Genomic DNA, 27,522 nt, shown 5'->3' on the forward strand with positions numbered 1-27,522 from the left:
CATTTTATTAACATTTATTATAAATCTGGAAAAAAAATTGGTCAATTTAGTCTGGAAAATATCCACTAAGGGCTTTAATGACCCTCCTGTATACCATTCTCTTTACGAAAGGGGACTCCTCTGTCCTACATACAGATGGTTATACTAATCGAATTATTTAATTTGAGAAAATAACCCTTTCCCCTCAATTTGGTGTTTCAGAATTCATATAGATCTAATAGTTTACGCATATTAACGTTGTAGATCAAAGCTTTTTGGGATACACAATTTCAATTTTACAATAACTGTTAAGTGAAACTTAACTCTTGAAATTTTTAGAGCTGAATATCTGTAATATTGTCGCTATTGTCACGCTAAATTAAAGTTTTTTGTGCATTTTTAGAAAAGGTCTCTCTCCCGTCGATATAAACTTAGCTCCGAAACATTGGTACATTGGTATAAATATTTTATATCCAATTTAATGGTTTGGTTGGAGATTTAGTCAAAGAACGAAACAAATGGGGTGAAAAGTGTGAAAGAAAATAAATGTGTGGGAGTAATACTGACTCCAGGAAAAAACGATGTAAGAGACGTATTGCAGGAAAAACATAATGGATGTATTATTATAAGTCACTTAATTGACTTTTTTTAGTCCAGTCAGGATCTATTCAAGAATGGCATAAATTACTTGCAATGAGTCAGATCTTGGATTTTTGTAGAAATGTCTCCTAAATGTTGTTGGTAACTAAAATTTGACTATGCTCCAGCTAAAAGAGTTGTGAAATTCAAGAAAAATATCAAACGGTAAATCAACCTTACGGACATCCCTATTTTTTAATCTTCACCCTAAGTATCTCGAAGAGCATGATATCCATGACGAAAATGGGTAGAAGTTAAATTGTTTGGTATTTAATTTATTATCAAAGTTTGTTTGTTGACAAAATTTTAAAGCGAGCATCTAAAAAAATTCGCAAAAAAATTGCAACAATAACGTTTTCAAAATTTGTTCATGAGACATCGGAAAACTTTAAACTTTCTGAAAATTTGGTTTGAATATTTACAAAAACAATGGCTTAATGCAAAAAATTCTTAAAACTTTGCTGCGAGCTTTAAAAAATTCATCGGTATAGAAGTGCTTTTAAATTTAGTTTGAAAAAATAAAACTGTTATTAACTCTGTTTACGTTAGAAGTTTTGTTCAAAATAAATACAACAACAAAAATACTCAAAGTTACGATTTTCCCGACCAGACATTTATTGTAGTAATACGTAATTTATTAGACTTTCAGACGTCACCAACTAACCCAATTAACAGATTATTCCTTGCAGAGATACAAAACTGTTTTGTGCACGCAAACTTTTTCAGTGTCAATATCAATGCAATCGTTAACATAATTAATCAAGACAATTCCTTTTTCTTAACGGAATATTTTAAGAAATGTTAATAAGTGTTATTTTTAATTAAATCTAATGCTCATTTTTCTTTGTAACGCTCCAGGAAACTTCATTGGAAAAAGTAAGTTCCATTAATATGAAACTGTAGTGTAGTAAATACTGTAGTTGAATGGTAAAAATAATTAATTATACTGTAATGTAGCTCTAAACATGTCGATAAATTTTTAATTCCACTGTACAGGCAATGATATTGTAAAATATTATACTTTTTATTTCTATTCTTTAAAATTTTGTGTAATTATGTCAAAAATTCCAGCCTGAATTTTTTATAATGGGGGAATTATATACCGAATCAATTGATTTTTCAGTATTATGACTAAACGGTAAAATTTTATTCATTTAGTCTCGAGAAATAAGAAAAATCCAACAGCGTTCAGTACTTCGTAATAGACATATTAAGAGTTTTTTCATTAATATACAGGGTGTTCTGGGAAAGGCCAGAGGGAAGAAGGTCTGTAGGGCGGCCTAGAAAAAGGTGGAAAGATGCAGTCAAAAAAGATCTAGAGAAAATGGGAGTGCGACCATGGGAATTACTGGCACAGGACCGACAAACGTGGAAGGCAATAGTAAACGCGGCAAAGACTCACGAAGAGTTTTAGCGCCATTGATGATGATGATGATGATGATGATGATGATGTTATGTTAAGGTATGTCATAAATTAAATCACGCATTCTCTGGGGACAAAAATAAATTGATTGAATCCAAGTTACCTTAGTACAAAAGTGTACACAAAAAAATTTACAGCCCTTTGAAGTTACAGAATAAAAATTGTTTTTTTCCATTATCTCCTAAACTAATTGACATTTTGTAATCAAAAAGGACACGTTACTTTCTTGTTCTGAAAGCATTTTTTATAAAAAAGAAACAACAAAATATAAGTGCACAGAAAAATTTTAAGGGGGGTGTACAGCCCTAAATCCCCCCAAACTTTTGAGTGCGTTCAAATTAAATGAATTTTGTGGCATCATTAGTTTAACACATTATTTTTAATAATTTTTTGCCTTTTATCACTTTTTTCAAAAAACAGTTTTTATTGAGTTACGGTCCTTTTCATTAACCTTTAAAAAATTACGTGCAACTAAATAAATGGCCTAAATGAATTAACAAGTACAAAAAATGTCTAAAACCTCTATAAATATGATATAACAATAAATGTTCAAAATGACCCCCATTTTCTTCAATACAAATTCGGTATCGTTTTAATAAGGAAAACCGAATGCGCTGAAAAATCATATTTTTCGGACGAAATTGATTTGCAGCTTCAATTATTCTAACCCTTAAGGGTTAAGTCCTGGACTTCTGAGTGGCCAAGAAATAGGTGCGTCACGACCCCTAGGATACTGCCTGCAAAGGTGTTCCCAGACTTATTTTCTGTAATGCGGTGGAGTGCCATCTTGTAGAAACCACATATTTTGCCTTATTGCAATATTCACTTCTTCCAAATACTCTTGTAAATCGTTTGCCAAGAACTGCAAATAATTATCACCAGTTAAATTGTTGGGAAGAAATACTGGGCCTATTAAATTGTTATCCACAATTCCTGCCCAAACATTAATTTTGGAAGTCCTTTGGTGATGAGTCGTTTTTTTGACGTGAGGATTTTCGTCGGCCCAAATGTGCTCGTTATGATGGTTTGCTATTCCATTTCTACTGAAGGTAGCCTCGTCGATAAACAAAATAGTTCTAATAAAATTAACATTTAGAGTGTTTTCCATTAACAACCAATCGCAAAATCCAATCCTTTTAGGATAATCTTCAACCAATAACTCTTGAACTGTTGTTAAGTAATAGGGTTTAAGCAGCTGAGTCTTCAAACGCCCTCAAACCCTTACGTGAGGAACATTTAGTTGAGCAGCTATTACCCTTGTACTTGTTCCAGGGACTTCTTCAATGATTTTTAAAATGTCTTCATCAGTTGCATCCATTATTGGACGACCACTATTGCCAGCAACTTGCGGTTGGAATGTACCCGTTTCCCGTAAACGACGATCAATGGTCAGAAATAATCGGGTGTATTTCGATTGGGGTATTTTACTGCATAACGCCTTGCGGCACTATTTCGTTGACATTCTCCTACGATATTTCCGATAGTTTATTGAAATCATAATTTAATCTGATCCAACTTACCCAAAGTTAAATGCATATCTGCCATTTCCTAAAATGTGTAGGCCATTGTAATATCAAAATTTTTAATATTAATATTATTCACACAATAAATGATAGCTTCAAATTATTGACTATTATTGATGGAACTGTTTGTAATTATTTTATCCGTAGTAACTAATTGTAATTTTATGGCCAACTAGGAAAAAACTAGTTTTTCGAAAAAGTAATAAAAGGCAAAAATGTTTTAAAAATAATGTGTTAAATTAATGATGCCACATCAGTACGTTCACATCAAATTCATTTGATTTAAACGTACTCAAAAGTTTTAGGGGGGATTTAGGGCAGCACATCCCCCTTAAAATTTTTTGTGCCCTTAGATTTTGTTGTTTCTTTTGTATGAAAAATGCTTTCAGAACAAGAAAGTAACGTGTCCATTTTTATTACAAAATGTCAAGTAGTTTAGGAGATAATGCAAAAAAAAATTTTTATTTTGTAAATTCAAAAAGCTGTAACTTTTTTTGTGTACACTTTTGTGCTAAGGTAAGTTGGATTTAATCAATTTATTTTTGTCCCCGGAATGCGTGATTTAATTTATGACATACCTTTTTAAAACACCCTGTATACATATAGTAGGAATACCTATAGTTTTCTATAGAAATTTCGGCATTGTGTTTTAATTATTAACAATTTAGAGCGAAAAATGCAATTTTGTCAACTCTTTTCTTACGATTAAAAAGGTATCTGTTTATACTTAAATATAAATATTTTATCTGTTATAAAATAGAAAACCCGTCAAAATGGCGTATTCTAAAATTTTTTAAATTAATTTGTGGCTACAATAACAAAAATATAAGATAAAATGGTTTATTGTAAAAAGCTTTGGTGATTGCCTTCAAAGGAGAGCCTTGTAGTGCTTAACAAACACTCAAAATCATTAAGAATAAGTTTTAAACTACTACTCGTAGATGATATATTTTATCACATATGAAATGAAAAGCTGACATTTTTACACGAATTTAAAAAAAATATATTTTACTCAATTAGGTAAAAAATAAGGATTTTTTAAATTCACAGCAATGTGTTTGTAATAATTAAAAAACATAATCAGATGATATTATATATTTGGCGCTCCATAGCCCTCTACGCGAATCTTATTCACTACATTTTTTATGAGTGGAAATATTTCCGCTTCATAAGTGAGTACAGATAACACACATTGGTAAAAGATTTTCCTTTTAAGGCACATGAGTAGGTTCGATTTAAATACATACTTTATTTTACCAAACGCTGCCCAGGCTAATCCTATGCGGCGTGGGAGCTCACATGTCTGGTTATATCCGCCCAATTCAATTTCATGTCTTAAGTACCTATACGATGCGGTCTGCACAATATCCCTTCCATCAACTGCATTATTTCGATTTACACCAGATTAGTGATTTTTTCAACATTATTATTACATCATTCATACGATAGGCTATAAAGACAGTCATCTGCGAGTCTCAAATTACTGAGCTCCTTTTCATTTATATTGATACCATAATCGTTCAGATCTGCCATCTTACAAGTATATTTTAAAACCATCGTGAACAGCTTTCTAGAAACGGTTCTCCTTGCCGTACTACTCGCTGTATACAGACTACATTTGTTTCTTGTTCAGATAGTAGTACGCTAGCCGTGGTATTTTGGTAGATATGATTATCTTAGTGTAGCGATGGTCTATTCGGCATTCTGTCAATGCTTTTAACATTTTCTGCTGGTTTATGATATCGAATTAAATGCTGTAGTCCACTAATATCAGTGCCAATGGTTTGTTGTATTCTGCAGACTTTTCTATCAGGTTCTTTGTTGTTCGTTGTTTTCTGAGGGAATCCGTTTGTTTTTTCGTGCTTTTCAGGATCGAGGATCATCTTGGTTCTTTACAACTTGACATTTAATCGTATCTTTGCTAGTATTAATCTGTGGTCTCTTCCTATTGAAAATTTGTTGATTACTTCATTGTTTTTGATTATTTTTTATTATCTGTTCGTTATGATAATCTATTTTATTTTTGACATTGCCATCTGGGCTTATCCATTTCAATTTACACTGAGGCTTTTTATCGAAAAAAGAGTTTACTATGGATAAATTTTCCTGGTGTCAGAAATTCGGCAAACTTTGCCCTCGTTCATTTCTTTCGCTATATCCATACTTGCCCATTGCTATTTCTGTTTTCATCATCTTGTTTAGAGCCTATTTTCGCATTAAAGTCGCCCTTAATTATTGTGTAATATGCTGATGTAGCATGTAAAGCTATTTCTAGGTCCTCACAAAATTCTTCAATTTCTTAATTCAAGAAGGTAGTCGTTGGAGCATATGTGTGGGTTACCTTAAGGTTATAACTTGCATTTAGTTTGAAAATCCTCGAGCTTATCTTGAACATTTTAACTATATTTTGTGTGTGATATGCATTTGTGGCTCTTCGTAGTAGCTTGATTTTTCCCGGGGATTTGTAGCACCCTCCGCTTCAACCCTGTTTCAACCGCTACCTTGGTTGGAGTCTTGGAGCCGCCTGAGACTAAGGGCCGTTCAATAGTTTTATCTTTCATGGAAAATAACTTTTAAGGTTTTAAGCCATTAAAACGCCGCGCTTGGCTAGTGCGTGTTGGCTATTTGGTTTGGAGGTGGAGGGAGGAAAGTGTGAAGATAAAAATGCTTTAGGCTGGGGAAATTCATGAGCTCGCGTGGGCAGATGTGCTATTCCTGAAGTAGATTTATTTCTGCAGCAGATAGCTATCTGCTGCTTCAACTTCAATAAATAGTCGTGTACAACCCCTGTCCTGACACCCGTACCATAACCAAATTTTTTATTGTGTTTTTTGGGGGGTCCAGTTATCAGCCCTTTTTGTGTTTTTCAATGAAAAAGAAAAAATAAATAGAACCAGATTTTTCTGAGATTTTGTTACCAAATGATCTCTGCTAGTAGTGATACTAAAATACTTGATCATAGCTCTGAAGATGGCTTTAGGAAATAAAATTGTTTACACATTTCAAAAATACTTTCCTTTTTTTGGTTAATTAGATTTAGACAATAACCTCATAGACAAATTAAAAATATCCAAATTTACAGGATAATTATAACAAGAAAAATTCTTAGCTACAGACTAAATAAAGATGAATCTATAGTCCAAAAAGACAATTTCAGTTTGTAAAAACCAAAAGAGACTTAATCAGAGTAACTGCCAATATTGCTAAAAATTTAACTATCCCTCTGATTACGTTCCTATACTTTCTTTAAGTTTTTTAGCATATACTTTGGTTTCATTAATCTTCTTCTGTTCATAAGTTCTAGTTTCATATTTCAATACACTATACATTTTGAAAAACTTGAATTGTGTGGCAAAATTGATAACTCAAATTTAGCATAGCAGAAGAAAATAACGGTGGTTTCTGGGCTACAGGTTGAAAATAAAACAGTGCAAAAGTTATTACAGTTAGGCCCAAAAATTTAATTTGATTTTATTTCCACGTGCTAGTTTCATTAAACAATTGAAAAAAATTTCAAATCTTTTTACCAAATTGAGCAAATGTACACAGACATTGGAGGTAAATATAAAAAAAAGAATTCCTTCTGTTGCTTCTACATCAACTTTCAAAATAGGATTATGCAAACAGTGAAGAAACCAAAAAAATTATGTGGCGCTTTCTCGAGCAATTAACTTATACAGCAATTAACAATATTTCCACTTCCTCGGAGTTTGCTAGAAGCTCTTTTAATAAAAGTTTGACACATCGATTAGTGTGATTTAAAATTTCTTGATTTTCATATAGTATGTATTTAGAAAAGATTAATCTCGTGAATTTTGTAAGTTCGTATACAGATTTCGTATACAAAAAAAGAGAAATACCTACAAACGAACATTTTATGAAGAATATTGACTTATTACTTAATTGATTACTACTCAAGGATTTAATCAATAAACGTTACCATTATTAAATTTCTTACTGTGCCGTTTAATTTTGACTTTGAATTTTGATTCATGTTACCAGCAGTTACGGAAACATAAAGAGTTAAAAAGTATATGTACATGGAATTCTCAAAGACAACAGAAGTTGTCAGTTTAAACACTAAATCCATTAAAGTCTAAAAAGAAACTAGCTTGAAAAAAATGGTAAACGATACAAAATTGTGATGTTTGGGTTACATTTATTACATTATTTAAAAAAATATATATTTTTTTTAAAGAAATTTTGAAATACAAGGACGTCTTCAAATGGGGGTATTTGTGTGGTATTTTTTAAAATATCCTTTTTCTGTACACATTATTTTTTTACACTTTTTTGCATGTGCACCTTGCCCTCATATAACACACAGCACCCTTTTGTACAGAACTGTTTTTGTTGTTTTCCCGGAAAATAAAAGAGTTCGGTGACTGCAATGCTTGATCCAGTTTTTCTGTCCTTTTTGTTCTTGAAGTGACACAATCTCTCAAATTTGGAATTCCGGACACGGAATTCTAACTGATCCATCACATTTTCAGCAGAAATTTGATGAAGTTTCCAGGCATTACTCATGACCATGTCAAGAAAGTACCTAGTGGTTCAATGGTATCATAATTGGATAACATAGAACAAACAGTATTGTCATAACATTTTACACATAAAATTCCATTAGTTTTGTCGAATCTATAGTCATATGTACGCCATTTTTTCATTAGCTTAGACTTCATTAGTAGACACTTTTGCACACGATTTTCTCTTACAGTTCTTGTCGCCCTTATGTTATTTTGTTTCAGATATATTATTATTCGGGCAGGTATTTCAAAAGATCAATTACTACTTTAGCTTCAAGTGGTATTCATTTAGTATCTTCAGTATCATTTGGTTTTTTCCATAATAAACGTCAAAACCATAACAATATCCAGTTGAACCAGTTATCATACAATTCTTATATCCAGATCTGACTGGCTTCCCTCTAAATGGTTCCCATAAATGGTTTTGCTGGGTTATAGCCGAAATATTGAACAAAGATTCGTCTATGGATATGTCTATTCCCACTGGCAGAATTTTTCTATAACTTCATCTGCTAAAGGTCTAATTTTGTACATACGATTTTTAGAATTGCCTATTTTGGTATTATCTGCTAGATAAGCAAACGTTCTTATTTTTAAGTACTTGTCTATGCTCAATGCTCATAGCGTTGTAATCACAGGAAAATCCTTGGTCCTGATCTAATGACCACTATAACCTTTCTCGTGGTAATCTGTTATACCCAGTTAGATATAATATTGCAAAAAAGTTTGCAATTCGTTTGGAGATATTGCAAAAGAGTGATTATTTTTGCCGTGCGTATAAATTGACTGGTCACAAATATATGTAATAATTTCTTCAGTAAGTAATTTTAAAAAAATTTTAATTAGTGATAAATTCCTCAGAGCTTTTTTAACGTTTTACTTCTTCTCTTCAAATGATATATTTACTTTTGTAGTAAAAACGATTGAAAATCAGTTTTTACCCACTTGGGTTCTAAAAAACTTCCTTAGACATATTACTTAGACATTCCACCCGAAATTTCATCAGAAGTTCTTACATCTTCTGGTCCATCATGAGATTTAAGAGAAGTTTTTATAGTTTCAGGAATTTCATTTGGATCTTCCAGAATAGCATTATCAAGTTCTTCGGTATTTGTTAATTCATCCAAATTTGGTATCAAAACACACAAATCAATATTCTCCAGTTGTTCGTATTTCTCATTATTAACTTCTTCCAAAGCTTATTTAATTTTTGGAAGGTTTTATAGCCATAAAATATTGTAGGATCCTGAATAATCTGAAAAGAAGCAAATACACGAATTAGACATATTTGTGCCTAACGTCCTCGTTCGAGGACGGTAAAATCTAATTTCAAGTATAAAACTTTTAAAAAATATATTTTTTTTCTTGATGGAAAAATATTTTTTAATCTGTAACTAGACCTCTTCAGAAACTCATGTACTACCAAGCACTATATAATCACAACTGGTTACATTTAAAGCGAACTGAAGCCAGTTACTGAATACACTATTTATCTTTATAAGAGAAAACGTGACAAATCCCCAAAACATTTTTAAATTTAAGAGAATGTTTATTTTTATAGGCGTCCTCAAATGAGTACGGTTGGCGTTAACGGGTTAATATTGGCAATGCTTTGTATTAGGGAAATGAAATCGTCACCAACATTTAAGCATACCTTGGTAGACGTTTTTAAAATGCTAAATAGAGAATTGTTGTACTACACTATATAGTATAGTAGTCTCATTACATTACGAGTATACATTAGACATCCTTCAATTTTGTGATTATGAAGATTAAATATGGACTTCGTTTCAAGCTTCTCTTATTTTTATGACTTCTAAAATTTCAAAAGCTGTTACACAAAAATTTTTTATTCATGTTTTTTCTTTGGAAATAAATTATGAATAGTTACTAGAAATTAATAAACAATGTGGTTAAAACAATAATGACACACGGAAGATTAATAACTACACAACCAATAGTCTTATCATGGCGGTTTATTAGTTCTTATCGCCGACTATTTGATTAGAATTGCGTAAATATGTGATTCAGAGTCGTAAAGAAAAATAATATCTTACAAGTATTCACTATGAATGAAACACTTTTAAGAATTAATTATGTACACTGAAAAGAAAAATGATTGCCCCTTTAAAATTATGATTTAGATTGAAAATTATATTTGAAAATTTTAAATTATTATATAATTTATATCTTTCTTTGACCTAAATATTATATAATATTTTTTTGGTATTTTTAATTATCCATATCCACCATGCAGTGTTATTAGCAGAATACTCATTTTGCCTTGTGTCCGTTGAGTAAATGCTTTGTTACTGAATAAAGTTGACATCATTGTCTTTATAAAAAGTCATTTATTATCCTCTATTAACCGCCCCATATTTTTAGTACAGGGTAAATTCACCCCCAAAACATGCGTTTTTTGAACTTTTTATAAAATTGCATATAAAGGCCTTAAACATATAAAAAAATAACTTTAAAAAGGTTTATTTATTTGTTTTAAGTCTCAAGAATGAAATCCCCTTGGAATTAAAAAAAAATTGTTACAAGGGACATAAAAGTGTCTCGAAAAATTAAAGTGCATCATTTGGAAAACGCCCTCTGCAGTGGTGAAAAACAACTAAAAGTGTCAAAAAAAAATTTTTGTATGCCTCAAATATTTATTAACAATGAATAGAAAAAATTATGACCATAAATATAATAGTTTTTTTGTTTAATATTTAAAAATTGTCTTTTTTTCCAATTTAGAAAGAAAACGTTCCATTATCTTTAAATACTTGGTAGGACATGGGACAACTGTGTTCCAGTAGTGTTTTTTACACAATTTTTTTAAGGTAGTTTTATTGAAAAAAATATAAAATCACATGAAAAAATTAACAATAATGTGGAAAAAAACACGTTTTACATAGTGACAACTCACAAGCGATACAAATTGTTTTGGCTCTTGTCACTTTCTTACTGAGACAACATCTATGGCATCTCCTCCTGGTGGAAATTTGCTTTGGTAAATGGTCTCCGACATTCACCATGCTCTTTTGTAGTTTGGAAATTTTTCCACGGCGACTATTCAAGCGCCTCTACACTTTGGCTTTATATCAGCCATGTTCTATAAGCTGCTCTGCTAGAGGAACTAAAAAACTAATGAGATTACCTTTTTTTATATGTATCGTTGTATATTATCCACGAATTAACTATTGATGACATCAACAATTGATAAAAAACTTTCACCCACCATTTTGCGGATTTTCGGTCATAATTATATCAAGTCATATCAAGTAGATACTTTTGGTTCGAAAGATTTACTCTTCCATGAACTGAATATAGAACACAATGACTTCAGGATATTTAATTTTAGCATGTACACCCGTTTTTAGTTTCCTTCCCGCAAGTTCTATAGATGTATTTTGACAATTAGACAACAGTAATACACTTTTTGTATCTTGCCACCTAGTACTCAGTACCTCAGCATCCATAACTTGAAAGTCGGACTCACCTCTTGACATCTTCTTTACTTTAAATTTTGGTGTATTTTAACGATTGCTTATATATTTGCCAACACAAAGCAAATTTAGTTCACTCAATAATTTTACAAATGTAAAAAACCTGTCGAAACAAAGGCAAACATCAGAAGAACGTATTGTACTAGCTAGTTTTTTCACCACATGCTCACCTAAAGTACCAGCAACAGCTTCAACCTGTTTACCAGAGTAAATGTTAAAGTCATATATGTATTCGGTAGAAGAATCAGACGTTTGCCACCTTTTTATTCCCTTTTATTGGTTTTAGTGGAATATACTGTTTAAGGGAAGATCTTCCCTTGAATTTGGTCATAGTTTTATTAATAGACTGACAAGAACTCTCTATTCCGGCTTTTCCTAAAGTATGCTTTAAACATGAAATCTCTTTATCCAAGTATTATGTCTTAGGTGAATTATTAGGCCTTTCAGGATCATTGTAGTACATTTTTCTTAACAAATAGCAATCGGGCACGTGCTATGGCCTTTTTTAAGATTGGGTACCAAGGTATGCATTATTTGATCAATAGTCTTTTATGCTCGGTAATTTGTTGTATCCATGATCATAGTACAATCAAGAACGATCATTAGTTCGTAGTAACGATCATCAGTTGCTTTATTCTTAGTTAGAATCTTAGCAAGGAAAAGGTTCCTCTAGTACTGACAAGCCAATTGGCTCTTCAACGAAGTTTACAATTTTTTTTATATTAAAAAACATCTGGCCATAATTCAGGAACTCCAATGAGTAGAACTGTTGTCACTATTTAGAGTCGGTATAAAAAACTGATGGGATCTGAGAAAAAAGATTACTGGGATATTTATGTCCTATAACATGAATTGTACGTAAACAATGACAGAAAAATGCAGGTAAAAACACTAAATATGTATCACAGCAACAAAACACAGAACCACGTTGTACAAGAAAACCTATTTCTAGAAAATTTGAGGTTATATCATCAAATTTGTGGTTGCATAACATAACGAACTGTTTAGTAATACAATTATATTTGATTAAAATGAATTAAAGGGACAAATAAGCACCACTAGAACTTTTCTACATTTCGTGGGACATATAGGTCCCCACAGTACCGAAAGCTCTAAAACACACCATTTGATTTTTTTGGTCCTCTACGATAATTTGGTTTCATTTCACTTCCAACTTCAATGTCGTGGATAACCACTTAAGTTGTTGACTGACTATTACCTTTGACACTTTACATTCACATATATTCTTTTCTCATCATATAATAATATATTTTCGTCTAATTCTCTACGTATTTCTTTATAACCGTTTTTGGTTTGACCCACATGTACAATAAAATTACTTCATATTGTGATTCCCCCATCTATTGAAATTTGACATAAGTTTTTCTTTAATTCTTAAGAAGTTCGACTTGGTTCCACACAATATTCAACACTTCTTTAATAAGTACAGATAACACTTCTTCTTCTTCTAGTGCCGTGCACCTATAGTGCGTTGGCGACTTATCTTAAGGCCAGACGTCTGTCTTTTGCGGCATGCAAAAGATCGCCAGTGTTATTTATGCCTGTCCAGTTCTTTATGTTCCGTAGCCACGACATTTGTTTGCGACCTACTCCTCTCTTGCCTTCAATCTTTCCCCGGATGATTAGTTGAGGGATTGAGGGGAGGTATCCAATTTTTCGTACCTTGATCAAATTGAGTAGTTCTCTCTCAGTATTTGCCTTTCTTAAGACTTCTTCGTTTCTCACCCTATCTGTCCATGGTATGCGGAACATTCTTCGCAACGTCCACATTTCGAAAGCCTCCAACTTATTAATGGAAGGTACTCTTAACGTCCATGTTTCCATGCTGTATAACAATATGGACCATACATAGCATCTAACCATCCTGTAGCGGAGATTGAAGAAAAGATTACGGTTACATAGTAGCGGTTTAAATTTGAAAACAGCTTGTCTTGCTTGTTCGCTTACAGATAACACTAACATTGTGCAATTACTGATTCTTACAATTTCTACTTCGTTATCTTTCATTTCCCGATCAGCAATTGTACTAACTCTATTTCTAGTTACTTTTCCCTACATATTTTTATCTTCTTTAATTGTTGTTGTGTTTACTTTTTAACACGTAAACACGTTTAACACACTTGCGACAATTTAAACAATTTCGGAGGCTAACATTGAAGAAGAAACAGGCTTTAAAGCCTACATACAAGAAGGAAAAAGAAGAAGAAGAAGAAGAAAAAGAAGAAGAAGTGTTTACTTTAAACTCGGAATTTTTCAAAACCAAAGCTTCTAAATCATTAATCTTCTAGTATAAAATTTTTGTTATATGAATGAGGTAAATTGTACATGAAAAATTTTTCCGGTTATTAAACATCATATGTTTAAATTTTTTATTCGATGAGTAAAAGTCTACATTTGAACAGCTATAACTACTTTGTTAATATTAAGTTTACGGAAATAATCAAAAATGAATATCTTTGTTTTATAAGCTTCATTTTATATCCAAACAATTTTCCCGATAAAAATGTCAATTTTTTAAGTTATTCGCGAAAAAACCATTTAAAAACATGCTTTTTTGACGTGTAATTTGTGAATATTTAGTCACGACTCCAAACTCCAAAAATGTTGTCTATTAGAAAAAACTCCTTTTTACCTTATAATTCACGATTCTAGCGACTGCCATGGTTATTTTGATAAATTTTTGCCATTCTCGAGTTGGAGTGGTAACCATCCCCAGAGGAAAAGCACATATTGCCATAGAGTAGATTTTGATCTTTGAGCTATTTTTTAACTACTATCAAAATTTTAAGCAAATCGATTCATATAAAAAAATCAGAATTTTTCTACTATTTGTATCGTCATATCCTGGACTACAAGACCCTATCCTGGTTTTTCTAGTATAATAATTGTGTTTGCCCTAAAATAGTTCTCACACATAGATCCGAAGAACAGCTCTATTTGCAGCATAAGCAAATCATTTACTTTCATATGCTTCGTGTCTACCTAAAAACATATAATTTATTTTCAACACCCTTTCCTGTTCCACCGGTCCTTGTGGAGACCTTTTTCTTTTCGGGCCTAAAGGATGCCAATATAATTATCATTTTCCGTTTACAGTCTTCTGGTGACATGTCCATATTGTCACCTATTTTGCGCCATGCATCATCTTTTAAGTTTTTTCAGAAATGATCACGGTCTTTCGGATCCTATAATATCCTCTGGTTCTTATATAAGTCAATAAGTTCAATACATTTATTCTCGGACCACTGTCCCATTATGAAAAACTTGTGAAAAACGACCGAACAGCTCGCTAGCAGTTCATCCCGCCGTACATATTAAGGCACGTACACATTTGGCAAACGCTTTGAATGCCCTTTGACCGAATTTATTCATTCATTCGATGTTTTTGGCGTTCGATGGAAAATTTAATATTTTGTCTACATTACAGCGAACGAACTTGTTTGCAGGCATTCGTTCAGCTTCGCGGCTATTTTGGAGATTCGTAGCGAGGCAGTTATGTAAATTGTAAAAATGATATCGGATGAAGATATAATTATTGCAAGTATATTGTATATTATTATTAGTGAGGCGGAGGCCGAAGAAGTAAAAGACCTCCCCAAAAAACGACGAAAACGGCGCTGCTGGACAACATCATTATTCAAAAGCAGAAGTCGGCATCGAAGGGATAGACTTTTTAATGATCTAAAAGCTGAAATGAAATACGAGCTTTTTCAAAATTTTTGTAGAATGAAGTCTACTGAATTTGAATGGTTATTAAATGAAATTGGTTCAAAAATCGCGAAAGAAGATAAAAAGTTCAGAGAAGCGATACCGCCAACAGAAAGGTTAAAGTGGGTGATCGACGTGCGAGCCATAATACTGCAGTTTTAAGAACGACTGATCGACTAGCGAGCAAAACGGTCATTGTCAACCGTCCACAGCTAACATAAATTGCGTTCAGACGAGCCAAGTAAAAAATAAAACAAACTGACGAGCCGCGAGCCAGGCTCGTAGGTATATAAAACCGCGGTATTGTAATGATACACTGACGGGCTTTACCGACGAGCCACAAAACCGCAGTTTTACTCGCCTGTCGATCATGGCCTTAATGTTAACGCTATGATATTTACCTACTGATGACTCATATACAAGTTTTATGCACTGGATTCCATAAAACTTCCCGCTCTCGATATAAACCAATAAGTTTTAAACAAGAAGAATTAGTCCACTTAATTATTCCAAATTAGAAAATAAAACAAAATCTCGACGATGTTCGACACTTTCACTCGGAAGCGTACACACTAAACACAGCCAAAAGAACTAATTCAATTTTCTTTTGATGTACTGCCCAGTGAGCGAACTCTAACGAAGGCAAACACATGCGTTTGCTATCGTCTTTTGGGGAGTACACATTTACCGAAGACGTTTGGTCGCAAGGCTTCGGCTACATCTGTTCGCCAAATGTGTACGCGCCTTTATACGAATATAGCGTTCGCAAACGGTTCGCGAACAGTTCGGCTCGCATATGTGTACCCACCTTAAGAACTGTCCTGTCAGCTAGATCCAGTTGTCTGTATTTAGCCGCTAAAATATGGTTTGATAGTTTAGGATACTGATACTGCTATGGCAATAAGTTTATTTTATATAAATATTTTTGTATAAACCTATCTGGAACCGAAATCATAGCATATTGCATTTTATTTTGGACACAACACTTATTATTAAACATTGTGTTTATATGGGATTAAGCCACAATTGATTGTTATAAAAATTACATTTTTAACACAAAATTTGAGGTTTCGGTTTTCATTACAACCAATTGTGGCTTGATTCCATACAAACACAATGTGTAACTTGAACATGCCACAAGAAAACAGTTTCAAACACTTATTATGTTAAGTTGCTTTTTTTTTCTTAATTAAAAACATCACAATATGCAATAACCGTGAATAAAAACATTCCACAGTTTTAGCGTTTAATTAATCTCTAGTCGCAAATTTTATAAACAACCGACAACAAACTTAATTTATTCAATCAAAACAAATTAGATACATTCATACACAACCTCTAAAATCTAACCAATTCCCATTACTATGCTAATAGCGTTATTAATGGCATTCGTGATGATTCAACAATGGCATCATACCTAAACTCACTTCGAGTTTGTCATTTTTCTTTCAGTTTTCTCGAGTAGTTACTTTGCAAGTGTTCGCGGTTGGTGGAAAGCGGTTGGTGGTGTAGTTTCCGGGTGCAAAAAAAGGTTGAAAAAAAAAGTGTTAAACTATTTCAGTGATAGTGTTGATTACGCAACTTTTAAAGGTAGCGAAGTGAATTTTCATAAATAGAATTTTATTTTAACATACATTAATTTATTGATTAATTTTGCCATTATTTTTAAATGATATTTAATATTCGGTAAGAATCAATAATTTCTTGCACCTATCTCTTCTTGAATACGTGATTTTTCCTTGTTGCTCTAAGGTAAACGTTTTTCTAGGTATAATACTATTTCTCATTTGTCCTATTCTTTTTAATGACCAAATGAGTTTCGTGTCATTCGGACAAGTGTTTCTATAATTGTCATTGTTTTGATCATGACTTTATTTCTATTACGCTCTATGCAACCGCCTCCTTCCATAGAGAAGAGTTGGGAACACCTAATACCCAAGCATCCTTAGGCTCAGATCAAAGGTTGTATCGCTGTTTTGAAAGACCAGACAAACCAAGAAGTCGTAATATAATACCAATATATTCAGAGCAGTTATCTACACGTAAAATTTGATAATGCACATTAAATTGTTTTCCATGCTTCTTATGCTGCTAGAATCAAAAAGAATTGTTCTGCATTCCGAAGTAAAATCTGGTTCTTCAGTTTTCTAAATGCTTTTATGCTTTTTCTTTTTTTTTTTTATTATAGTTGCAAAATCCTTTATTTCCTAATTAATTTTAATAAGGTTGGTTCGTATTCTCTTATTTCAGTAATATGATCGTATGCCTTTTTTTGCGACTAGTTCCTTATTTTCCACGCTTTCCATGTCTTCCCATTATTTGCTTTATCTTCTTGATGCTTTTTTCATTTTCCTGCTGATTTTATTGCGAATAGATTGCGAATATTTTAAGTTTCGATATTATTTGACCAAATCTATTAAATATTTTTCTTTGTATCATTTCTATTATATATCTCTTGATTTTATCATCATCTCTGGTACAATATCCCAAAGTAAAGCTTTGACAGAAAAGACAATTAAGATTTGAGTTCAGTATAGTGCTTCCACTATTCGCTTATACCTATTTCGCCCTATCAGGTCTCCTCAGAGCGACTATATATAAACGTGAAATCAATTTTTTCCGTCTTCTTCTTCCTTCTTGTATGTAGGCTTTAAAGCCTATTTCTTTTTCAATATTAGCCTCCTAAATTGTTTAAATTATCGCACCATCTCTTTAGGATGGGTAGAGTTCGAAACGATGACGTCCTTAAGAGAGCCGGCGTGGAAAGAGAACTCTTTGGATTAATTAAAAAACGCAAGATTGGTTACCTTGGGCACATATTGAGAGGAGCAAAATATGAAATACCACAGTTAATCCTACAAGGGAAGATCGAAGGTAGGAGACGAGCCGGCCGCAAACAATTATCCTGGTTAAGGAATATTAAAGAATGGACAGGAATACACAATACAGGCGAGCTGTGTCACGCCGCCAAGAACAGAATTCTAGTAATGAGATAGTCGCCTACGCACTTTGGTGTATGGCATGTTAAGAAGAAGAAGATTATCTCTTTCTTGGTCTGCCAATACTTCATAGTCCATTTGGTGACTTTTCTCGTGCTATTCGTACTATCCTATCCGCTGCCATTCTACTAATGTGTTTGTTCCACTCCTGTTTCCGTTTTGTCACCCATTAATTTGTCTTCTTTATTGCATGCTCTTCTTATGTTTTCGCTTCTCTTCCTAGCCACAGAATAAATAACAATCAGAATGCCCACTCTCAGATGCCGCCTTTGAAGTTTGTCAGTACGCGATCGATATATTTTAAACGGAAACATAGACTCGAATTGAGAAGTTTGTGACAAGCTACGACAGATGTGTAATTTAAATTTTTAAAGATAATTAATTTAGTAAATTTGAAATAATTTAATCTATTCTTCAACTAAAAGTGCGAATAAAATAGTGCATATTATGTCTATGGTTGCCGTAAATAAATTCAACCGGGTTAATTTTTCTATGCACAACATATAAAATTTCACTGAATAGCAAACATGGCTGATTCCGTGTGTCAAGTCTTGTCTCCGCCGTGTATGTTAATATAGGTCTAATTTCTGCTTTATAAATTCTCGTTTTTGTGTCATGTCTTAGGTGTTTGCTCTTCCAGATTGTGTCATTAAGAGATCTCGCCGCTTTACTTGCCTTTAAGCTATGTTGTCGTACTTCTTTTTCAACATCTCCGTAACTAGCTATATCTATTCCCAGATATCCAAACATTGCTTCCTGCTTTATTAATTTCTCATCAATTTCGAGTTTACATCGTAGTGGGCATTTAGATGTTGTCATCTTTGGTTTTTTTTTCCGTCAAAATAAGTAATTACAAAAAGAACTACATACAAGCAAAACAGACGATGAATGGACTGAGATGGGGTTAAAGACTTCACCTTTGCAAGTCTTTTTCCCTTATTGTTACAATAAGGGAGTGTTTTTTGTTTGCGAGCTTCTATCCATCCTTATTTACTAATTCTGCGGATTTTTAATCCAGCCAGGAGCTTATTGTTTTTCAAAACTCTTATTTCCCCATATACTTTGTCAAGTGTTGATTGTGGTATTTCTACTTCAATTCGCGATTGAAAACAAAGTATCTGACCTCTGGCGGAATAAATTTAAACTACTAAAAGTGGTATAAACAAACCAGACAGCTGTTGATTTGAATAGAATTATTAAATTTTTTTAGTAAATTTCAGCATTATGACTATGTCACAGTATATTGCTAAAGAATATTCTTTATAAAGCCATATACTGTGACTACCTTAAAGTATTTTAAATCAAATCTATATTGTTCTGTTCCTCAATGCAATTCAAGATCGACAAAAGATATTTCTCTTTCCTAAACTGGAAAACTTGAGGAAATCAATAAAAAGAAAATACCACTATCATTAAGTCAATAACATACTGAGAATACATAATTTATTTTCTTGAATAACAGAAATACAAATACTTACCATGTTGGGATAGTATCGTGAGGTTTTTTCCTCATGATTTATTACGGAATCTTTTAAAGACAAATCATGTGCTATGATCTTTTTTGACAGGCAACTCTCCAAGTTAAGGTTGATTTCATGTAATCAAATGAACTATCTTAGAATAAACTAAACAAGTTATTTATTTATGTAATATACAATAAAGTACTTACATGTCAAAAAATAGTAGAAAATAAAAATTAACATATTAAAAACATAAGGCACAATATAAAATAATGCATATATTAGGTAGTAAGACAAACATACACAAAACATTATACTCTGGGTTCCCAGATATGCACAAAATAGGATTCTGGATGCATCAATACATAAGCCAGTTCCAAATATTTAAGTTAAAATTTAAGAATTCATCACTTGAAAACTGCTTCCCCTTCAACCAATGGTCTCTTTGCTTCACCACAATATTCAAAGATATCGTTAGGCTAATTTCCATTTTTAAATGATAAAAATAACTCGTCTTAAACCAAACTAAACATGCAAAAGCAATGGTAAACATTAGTTGTTTATACCATTTATATCGGCCATGACACTGCAATCGACCTGCCCTCTACATTCAGTTTCAATCGCGAATAGTGGCATATGTCTTTATATCACCGTTTATGCTTATTGGAAGTTTAATAGTTCGGTAAGCTTTCTTTCCAGCTTTGGAAAATATCTTCTCTGTAAGTGACTTAGTTTCCTTATTGATCTTCGATGTTGGTAGTTCTTGCTTTAAACCCGTTTTTTTTCCTTCCGTATTTCCTGATACAAGTTTCTAACTTTTGATGGGTTGTATTGGATTCCTAAATTATTTAATTTATTTTTTATGTTTACTTATGTTTTTTTCTCCTTTGTAAGATTTTTCCCTTTTTACTTCGCAATATCGATCTTCCAACTTGTCTCATTGTTTAGCCATTTATTTCTAACTTACTTCTTTTTAAAATTTGTTTCTGATATTCGTTGTGAAAACGTATTTTGTATTTGAGCCTATTTTTATTTCTTAAAGTTTTTAAGGCAGCTTCTTTGATATTATGTATATCGCTATAGTATCCTATTGATGTTCTAAACTTATTTCATGGTTTTGCAGGGCAGCAAATCTATTTTAAATCTCTATCTATCTAGTAGGTACTGACATTATATTTTTGGATTGTTGGGGTTTTCAATGTCCGTATTTTTTTCATCTCTGTCGCTTACTCTTTCACAGTTTTTGATTATTTGTCGTATTCTTGTTCCGTATCCATGTCAGCTCCCCCAAAGCTTCAAAATTGTCTATATATACTCTATGTCTTGCGTCAATGATTACGTGCTCAGTTTGGGTTTTGGTAACACCATCCGGTGATGTCCACGTTTATTTATGTCTTTCTTATGAGGGAAGTAGATGCTGCCCACAATCATATTATTCGCAATCACCATTATATCTAATATCATTTCTAGTTACACATATTCAGAAATCTTCCTCAGAATTGTCATTCGCGACCGCTTGTCAGGGCATATATATTTATATATGTCCCGTTAAAAAATTTACTTTTCGTTCTTACACTGCATAATGTCTCGTTTACGGAGACAAAGTTTATTACGGCTTCTTTAACTTATTCTTAACTACAAAGCCTACACCGTATTCATTTCATCATGTTTCCTAAAATAGTATATTATTTCTTCCTGAGTGTTTATTTCTCCTGATTCTGTACAGCGAACTTCCGCGTACTTACGTGTATAGTAAATGTCAATTTTAGTCTTGACCCTCTGCTTCAGGTTTATATAGTGATCGTTAATTCCATGTTCCAAGTCATAAACCATTTTTTTTTTCGTTAGAAGCTTTTATTTTCATTTCTTCCATCCTCTATCCAAGGCATGCTTGATCGCATGCTTCGAAGGGAAGGTTGTTAGCCCTGCGCCTGACACTCCTTTATATGGGCTTGGGACCATTAGTGGCTCATTACAAACCACCAACGTAGGAGTTCTTTACCAGTTTGTGTCTTTTTACCAGTTTGTCCTATCAATTTTCCTAACATCTTCATCCACATCAAGGTTTTTCCTACTTCTTTATATAAGTACTTCACTCGGGCTTCCGTTATTTTTGTTCTCTGAGTTAAATTCCTTATTGTTAGTTGTCTACTTAAACTAAAGTAGCATTTGTTTTCTAGAATTATCCCACGTTTGATTTCTTCTGTGATAGAATTCTCATGGATCACAAGAGAGCATAAATATGTAAATTTGTCTACTACTTCAAAGTTCTAATTGTTTTTGCTCATTTATTTTGCTCATATTTTTCGATTCAGTTTCTTATTACGTCCTACTTATATAATCTTGACTTTATATATAGGTTCCGCTATTCTTATTGATGCAATTAATTAGCTTTCGTTAGTTATTTTATTTATAATACTTACTCTCTGATTAATTAGTCATTATTTTTATTTTTATTCGTGATGTGAAAAAGAAATCTATGAAATCGTAAAAGTAAAAATTGGATTATGCATGTGTTTGTTATTAGATTCATGCATCATAAAATACATAAATTAAGAAATGATATCATACTGCAAAACAAGGAGAGTTGGTTGAGATCTGCATAATTTATTTATTCATCGAATAAAATATATGACGTTATTACTTGCTTATTAGCAAAAAGATATAGGAGAGCGGTTTACCCCTATTACCAGAGCATAAACCGATAAAAAAAAATTTATTTCCACCGCACCAAACCCTTTTGATTCCATTTTATATATTTTTTCAAGTTCAAATGTATTTTTTTTTTAATTTTTCCAAGTGGGTAGGAAAGTTTTATTAACAAATATCTTATAACAAAAAGTTTCCGAATCGCTTTGAGTAAAATTTTTTAAGTGTATCTCATCGAAATAAATACTTTTTCTATCTTGGAATTTTTTTAAAAATGCTTCCTTTTCGAGTTATATTTTTTTAACTACTAAATGAATTTTAATTCTATAAAAAGATCTATAATCTTTTGACCTTCAAATACAAACCTTCAATATTTTGACAAGGATAATTGGATTCTATCTTGCTCAAAACATGGAACCAAATATTTCGAATACGCATTTCGAGCAATCTATCGTTGTATACGATAAGCGTGTACTGTTGCAGCAATACAAGCAAGCAGCAAGCAAGCAATTTAATTAAACCCAGCCTGTGAGAAATGTTCACCCCTAATAATTACGTTCGGGTGTAACAATTCATTGGAGCGAGGTGTATTAACTCGAGTAAAAACAGGAGTCACTCCAGCGCGCTCCAATGCTCCAGACCATCCCTTTCCCCCCTATAGCATTCTGATGCACGACAGGGGCACAACTATCAGCCAAATGCTCTTCATGTGGAGATCCTGGGTAATAGAATCCCAACATGGTTTCCTAACTGAATTCAAAACTCAGGACAGCGCATTGTCGCTCTATTCCTGTAATCTTAATGTGACTTATCCGAGAACTAAAATTGCTTACTTGGGCCTCAAGTCTCCACTCTGAGCTAGGCTCAGTTCGACGACTTGGTGCTCAAGGGGTTTTGCCCTACTTGACCGGGTTTTTAATTGTTTTTGTTAATATTTTTTTTTTGTGGCTTGCGCCGGTTTTTGTTGGTAGTTTTTGGATTTTTTTGGTGGCCGAAGCCGTTTTTTGTTGTTTTTTGGATTTTTTTTTTGTAGCATGCCTAAAACATAAAATCAGAATTAGTGCATATTAATATAATAAAGTATCTACTTAAAATTAACTGGGTCCACGCTGTACGTTGCGATTGTCCACGAGTGTTATGAGCTACGAATTATCTTCATTGTGCGTTGTAGTTGTTTTTTGAAGTGTTTTCTCTCTGGTATGTGCAGCAATGCAGGCTTGTGGCGCTTAGAAATCTTTTAAATTTAAAACTATGTAACAAACCAACTTCTGACGCTAATCCTCTGGGGAGATAATATTATGATTTTCAAACTTCAACATGTGGCATTTCGAGAGTCTCGTTTTTCGGCACTAATACAACCGGCGCGGCCCACGCACTTTCGCATTTTTTGATAATGCCTTCCTTCAAGAGTCTATGTAACTCGGCTTTCAGTACCTCTCTCTTGGCAGGTGGCATTCGGTATGGTAGCAGTGCAATTGGCGCGCTATTCCCAGTAATAATGCGATTCCTTAATCTTGTCTCAAATTTTCAATACAATTAATTTCAATAGGTTCTGTACCTTTTTCTTCAGAAAGCAACGGCTGTCGTGTGGTTTCATCCGCAAAATACCATTCCTTAATGTAAAAACCTAGATATATTTGTGCGTTTATCAAAAAATCAATCTTCCCATTCTTCTTTAGGTACCGTCTCCTCTAAGGAGGTTGGTAATCATCACAGCTATTTTCACTTTTGAGATTGCAGCTCTGAACAAGTCGACGGAACTGCAATTATACCACTTTCTCAGATTGTTGAGCCAGGAGATGCGTCTTCTCCCAATACTTCGTTTTCCCTGTATTTTTCCCTGCATTATGGTTTGTAGCAACACATATTTATCCCCTCTCATAACGTGGCCGAGATATTGTAACTGTTTTATCTTAATCGTATTCATGATTTCCATTTTCTTTGTCATCTTTCTGAGGACCTCAACATTTGTTATTCGGTCTACCCAACTTATTTTTAATATTCTTCGGTAGGTCCACATCTCGAATGCTTCAAGTCGATCGCTCACCTCTTTCTTTAAGGTCCAGGCCTCCACCCCATACAGCAGCACCGAAAACACATATGAACGTAATATTCTTATTTTGAGTTGCAAACTAGGGTCTCTACTGCATAATACTTTTCTCATCTTATTAAATGTTGCTCTAGCTTGTCGAATTCTCATTTTTATTTCTTCTGTATACTCGTTATTTTCATTAATAATTGTACCAAGACATCTGTATTTTTTTACTTTTTCTATTGTAATCCCACTTATGTTTAAAATGTCTTGTTGTTGTGTTTTGGAAATTGTCATAAATTTTGTTTTATTAGCATTAAGTGGTAGTCCGGTTTCCTCACTAGCATTTACTACATTATCTAAAAGTGTCTGTAGATCTTGTATATTCTCTGCAATTAGTATAGTATCATCGGCATATCTGATATTGTTGATGGGTTTGCCGTTGACTTTTATTCCAATTGTTACATTCTCGAGTGATTTTTTAATTATTTCTTCCGAATATAGATTGAGCAACAATGGGGAGAGTATGCAACCTTGCCTTACGCCTCTTTTTATCTCTACTTCCTCAGAAAGTTTTTTGCCTACTCTGACTTTTGTTGTTTGGTTAAAGTAGAGATGAGTTATTATTGTTAAGTATTTTTGTCAATGTGTTTATCTTAAGTATGTAAGTAACTGTATAAGACTGTTGTGTCGGACCTTATCGAACGCCTTATTGTAACCAATAAAACAAACATAGAGTGGTTGGTTTACATCCATACATCTTTGCATGAGGACGTTAAATCCAAATAGTGCCCCTCGTGTACCCATGGCATTCCTAAATCTAAATTGGGTTTGAGTAATATATTGTTCCACTTTTCTGAAAATTCTTAAATGGATAATTTTTAAGAATATTTTTAGTGAGCGACTCATTAGACTAATTATACGGTGGTCATTACATTCTTTTGCATTAGGTTTTTTTGGTAATGTGATAAATGTTGGTTAGAGCCAATCTCTAGGAATAATACCCATATTATATATAGTATTATATAAGTCTACTAATACATTGATCTGATCTTCTGATATTAATTTAATTATTTCAGTTGAAAAAAATCAATACCTAGAAGAATTTTATTAGGTGCATCTGGAAAAACTATGAACTTTGTAGGCACCATTTTATCTCTTATGCGTACATCAACTAAAGTTGTCAACGTTCGTTTATACCAACACCATCAGCGAATTTTACAGAAATTTGTTCGGACTTAAAAGTTTGTCCACTGTAATAAAAATTCAATATAGAAAATAAAAAGTATACTATAGTATTAATAACATTTAGTTATAACAGATATTTCGCTTATCTTAGATTCTTACATGGCAATAAAATCATTAATAATTTTAGATAAGAAGATACTATCGACATGTTGATTTTGCTACATACATAACTTTACTGTTTAGTATAGTGACACCTTTAATGGTACTAAATATCGTAAAAATTGACATTCTGTGATATTCTCTTGCAGTTTTCTCGTTTCATTCCTTGTTGATGCTCGAGGAGGCGCGATGCGTGGTTGCCGACATTCGGGTGTGCGGGTGATAGTGCCTCCGAGGTGCGCTCCAAGTCCTACAAGAATAACATGCAGATATGTGCGACCGCAGCGAACGCCTCATCCGCCGCCCCTCATGGAGGGAGAAGCTCTGGCCAGCAGAGTGCTGGAATTGGGGCCAGTGGGAGCAAGGTTCTTAGGGTGAGTGTTTTTTATTTAATTATTGTTTTAGGTTTAATAATAAATATGATTACTTATAACTTGCATAAAAATAAATTTAAAGGACATTATCCCACTGGTGAGAGCAGACAAGCTTATCACACTTCTTTTCCAATGTATTTCCATCACTTTAAACCAAAGCTCCAATACCAATTATCAGTTATTCGAATAAGTATATCTTTGATCCAGTTCTGCCTGATTGAGGCTTTTTATAAATATCGTAGAACATGCAAATTGTCGTGAAAATCTACCAAAAAGAAATATTTAGATGAGCGACCGAACGACGTCCTGTTGGGACGTAGGACGTCCCAAGAGGACGTTATAGAAAACATTGCCTAAAATAGCTACATACTGTAGCGTGATTAAATAAAACGAGCGGTTCGAATTTATATACATATATTTATTTATAAGTTTACAGTTCGGTACTCTCTTATCAACTAACTCACTCCCAACAACGTTACATATATATAATAAAGTTACTTTTCGAGAACATTCTGGCGTTGTCCCACCTCTAATTGTCTCCTGTCCGAAGGACGGGCGCTATTGACATGCCGATTCTTACGTATTCTAGATTCCTCCTTCTACGAATTATGACGTATCGGAGATGGGCTATTTCGTTACACTGCTCCCCTCTTAAATCTGATCGTCCCGATCAGCAACTCTATATGTAGGCACAGGATGGCGGAATCTACAGGACTCTCCAGCTCTGCATAAACCCTTTAGAAAGAAATAACAGTCTACTGACTTTGAAGGATACGATCTCATCGGGTTAATGCAACACACAGTAATTCGTACGCCGGTTTCTCGGAAGATCACTTCAAGCATGCTTCTGACAATCTTCCAGTCTAGATTATCTAGTGCATGGCCTATCTTGGGTAAGGCCAAATTCTTGATGTCGTAATTGCACACAATTCTCTTCAAATTAGTTAGAGCACGCCATATATCCTCGTAGCTTGCCCTGTCTTTATACGACTTCCTGGTCACCATATACAGCAAAGATCGAGAACCATCTTCTAATCTCAGTACTCTTCCAACTTTAGGTTGCTGGTTTTTTTAACTCGTCCAAACGACCGAATTTCTTATAAAATACGGATGAGATTCCTTTAGTCATCTCAAGATCTTGGGCAACACAGTGGGCTAGAGAGACGTTATGCGGAACACTAAAAAGATCCTGCTGAACTTCTGTGGTCACGCCGAATCTAGCACCTTTTCTCTCTGCGTAATTTGACATAAATTCATTAAAGCTTGGTCGCCGGTCATCTTTGCTCTCATGTTGAAGGGTTCGTGCTTCTACTGTTTCATTTGAACCAGCATATGGTGCAAGACG

General features: G+C 33.3%; 1 protein-coding gene across 2 annotated transcripts in view; it reads left to right on the forward strand.

The window, feature by feature from the left end:
- The window catches only part of LOC140450234 (uncharacterized), a 584,309-nt gene that overhangs the window by 537,267 nt on the left and 19,520 nt on the right, over positions 1-27,522 (forward strand). For both annotated transcript variants that reach the window (XM_072543748.1, XM_072543749.1), the window contains 2 exons: positions 1,477-1,494; positions 25,953-26,177. In XM_072543748.1, the coding sequence (XP_072399849.1) occupies positions 1,477-1,494; positions 25,953-26,177 (243 nt within the window). The remainder of the gene's footprint in view (positions 1-1,476; positions 1,495-25,952; positions 26,178-27,522) is intronic.

Source organism: Diabrotica undecimpunctata, chromosome 9 (genome assembly GCF_040954645.1).
Source record: "Diabrotica undecimpunctata isolate CICGRU chromosome 9, icDiaUnde3, whole genome shotgun sequence".
Taxonomy (NCBI): domain Eukaryota; kingdom Metazoa; phylum Arthropoda; class Insecta; order Coleoptera; family Chrysomelidae; genus Diabrotica; species Diabrotica undecimpunctata.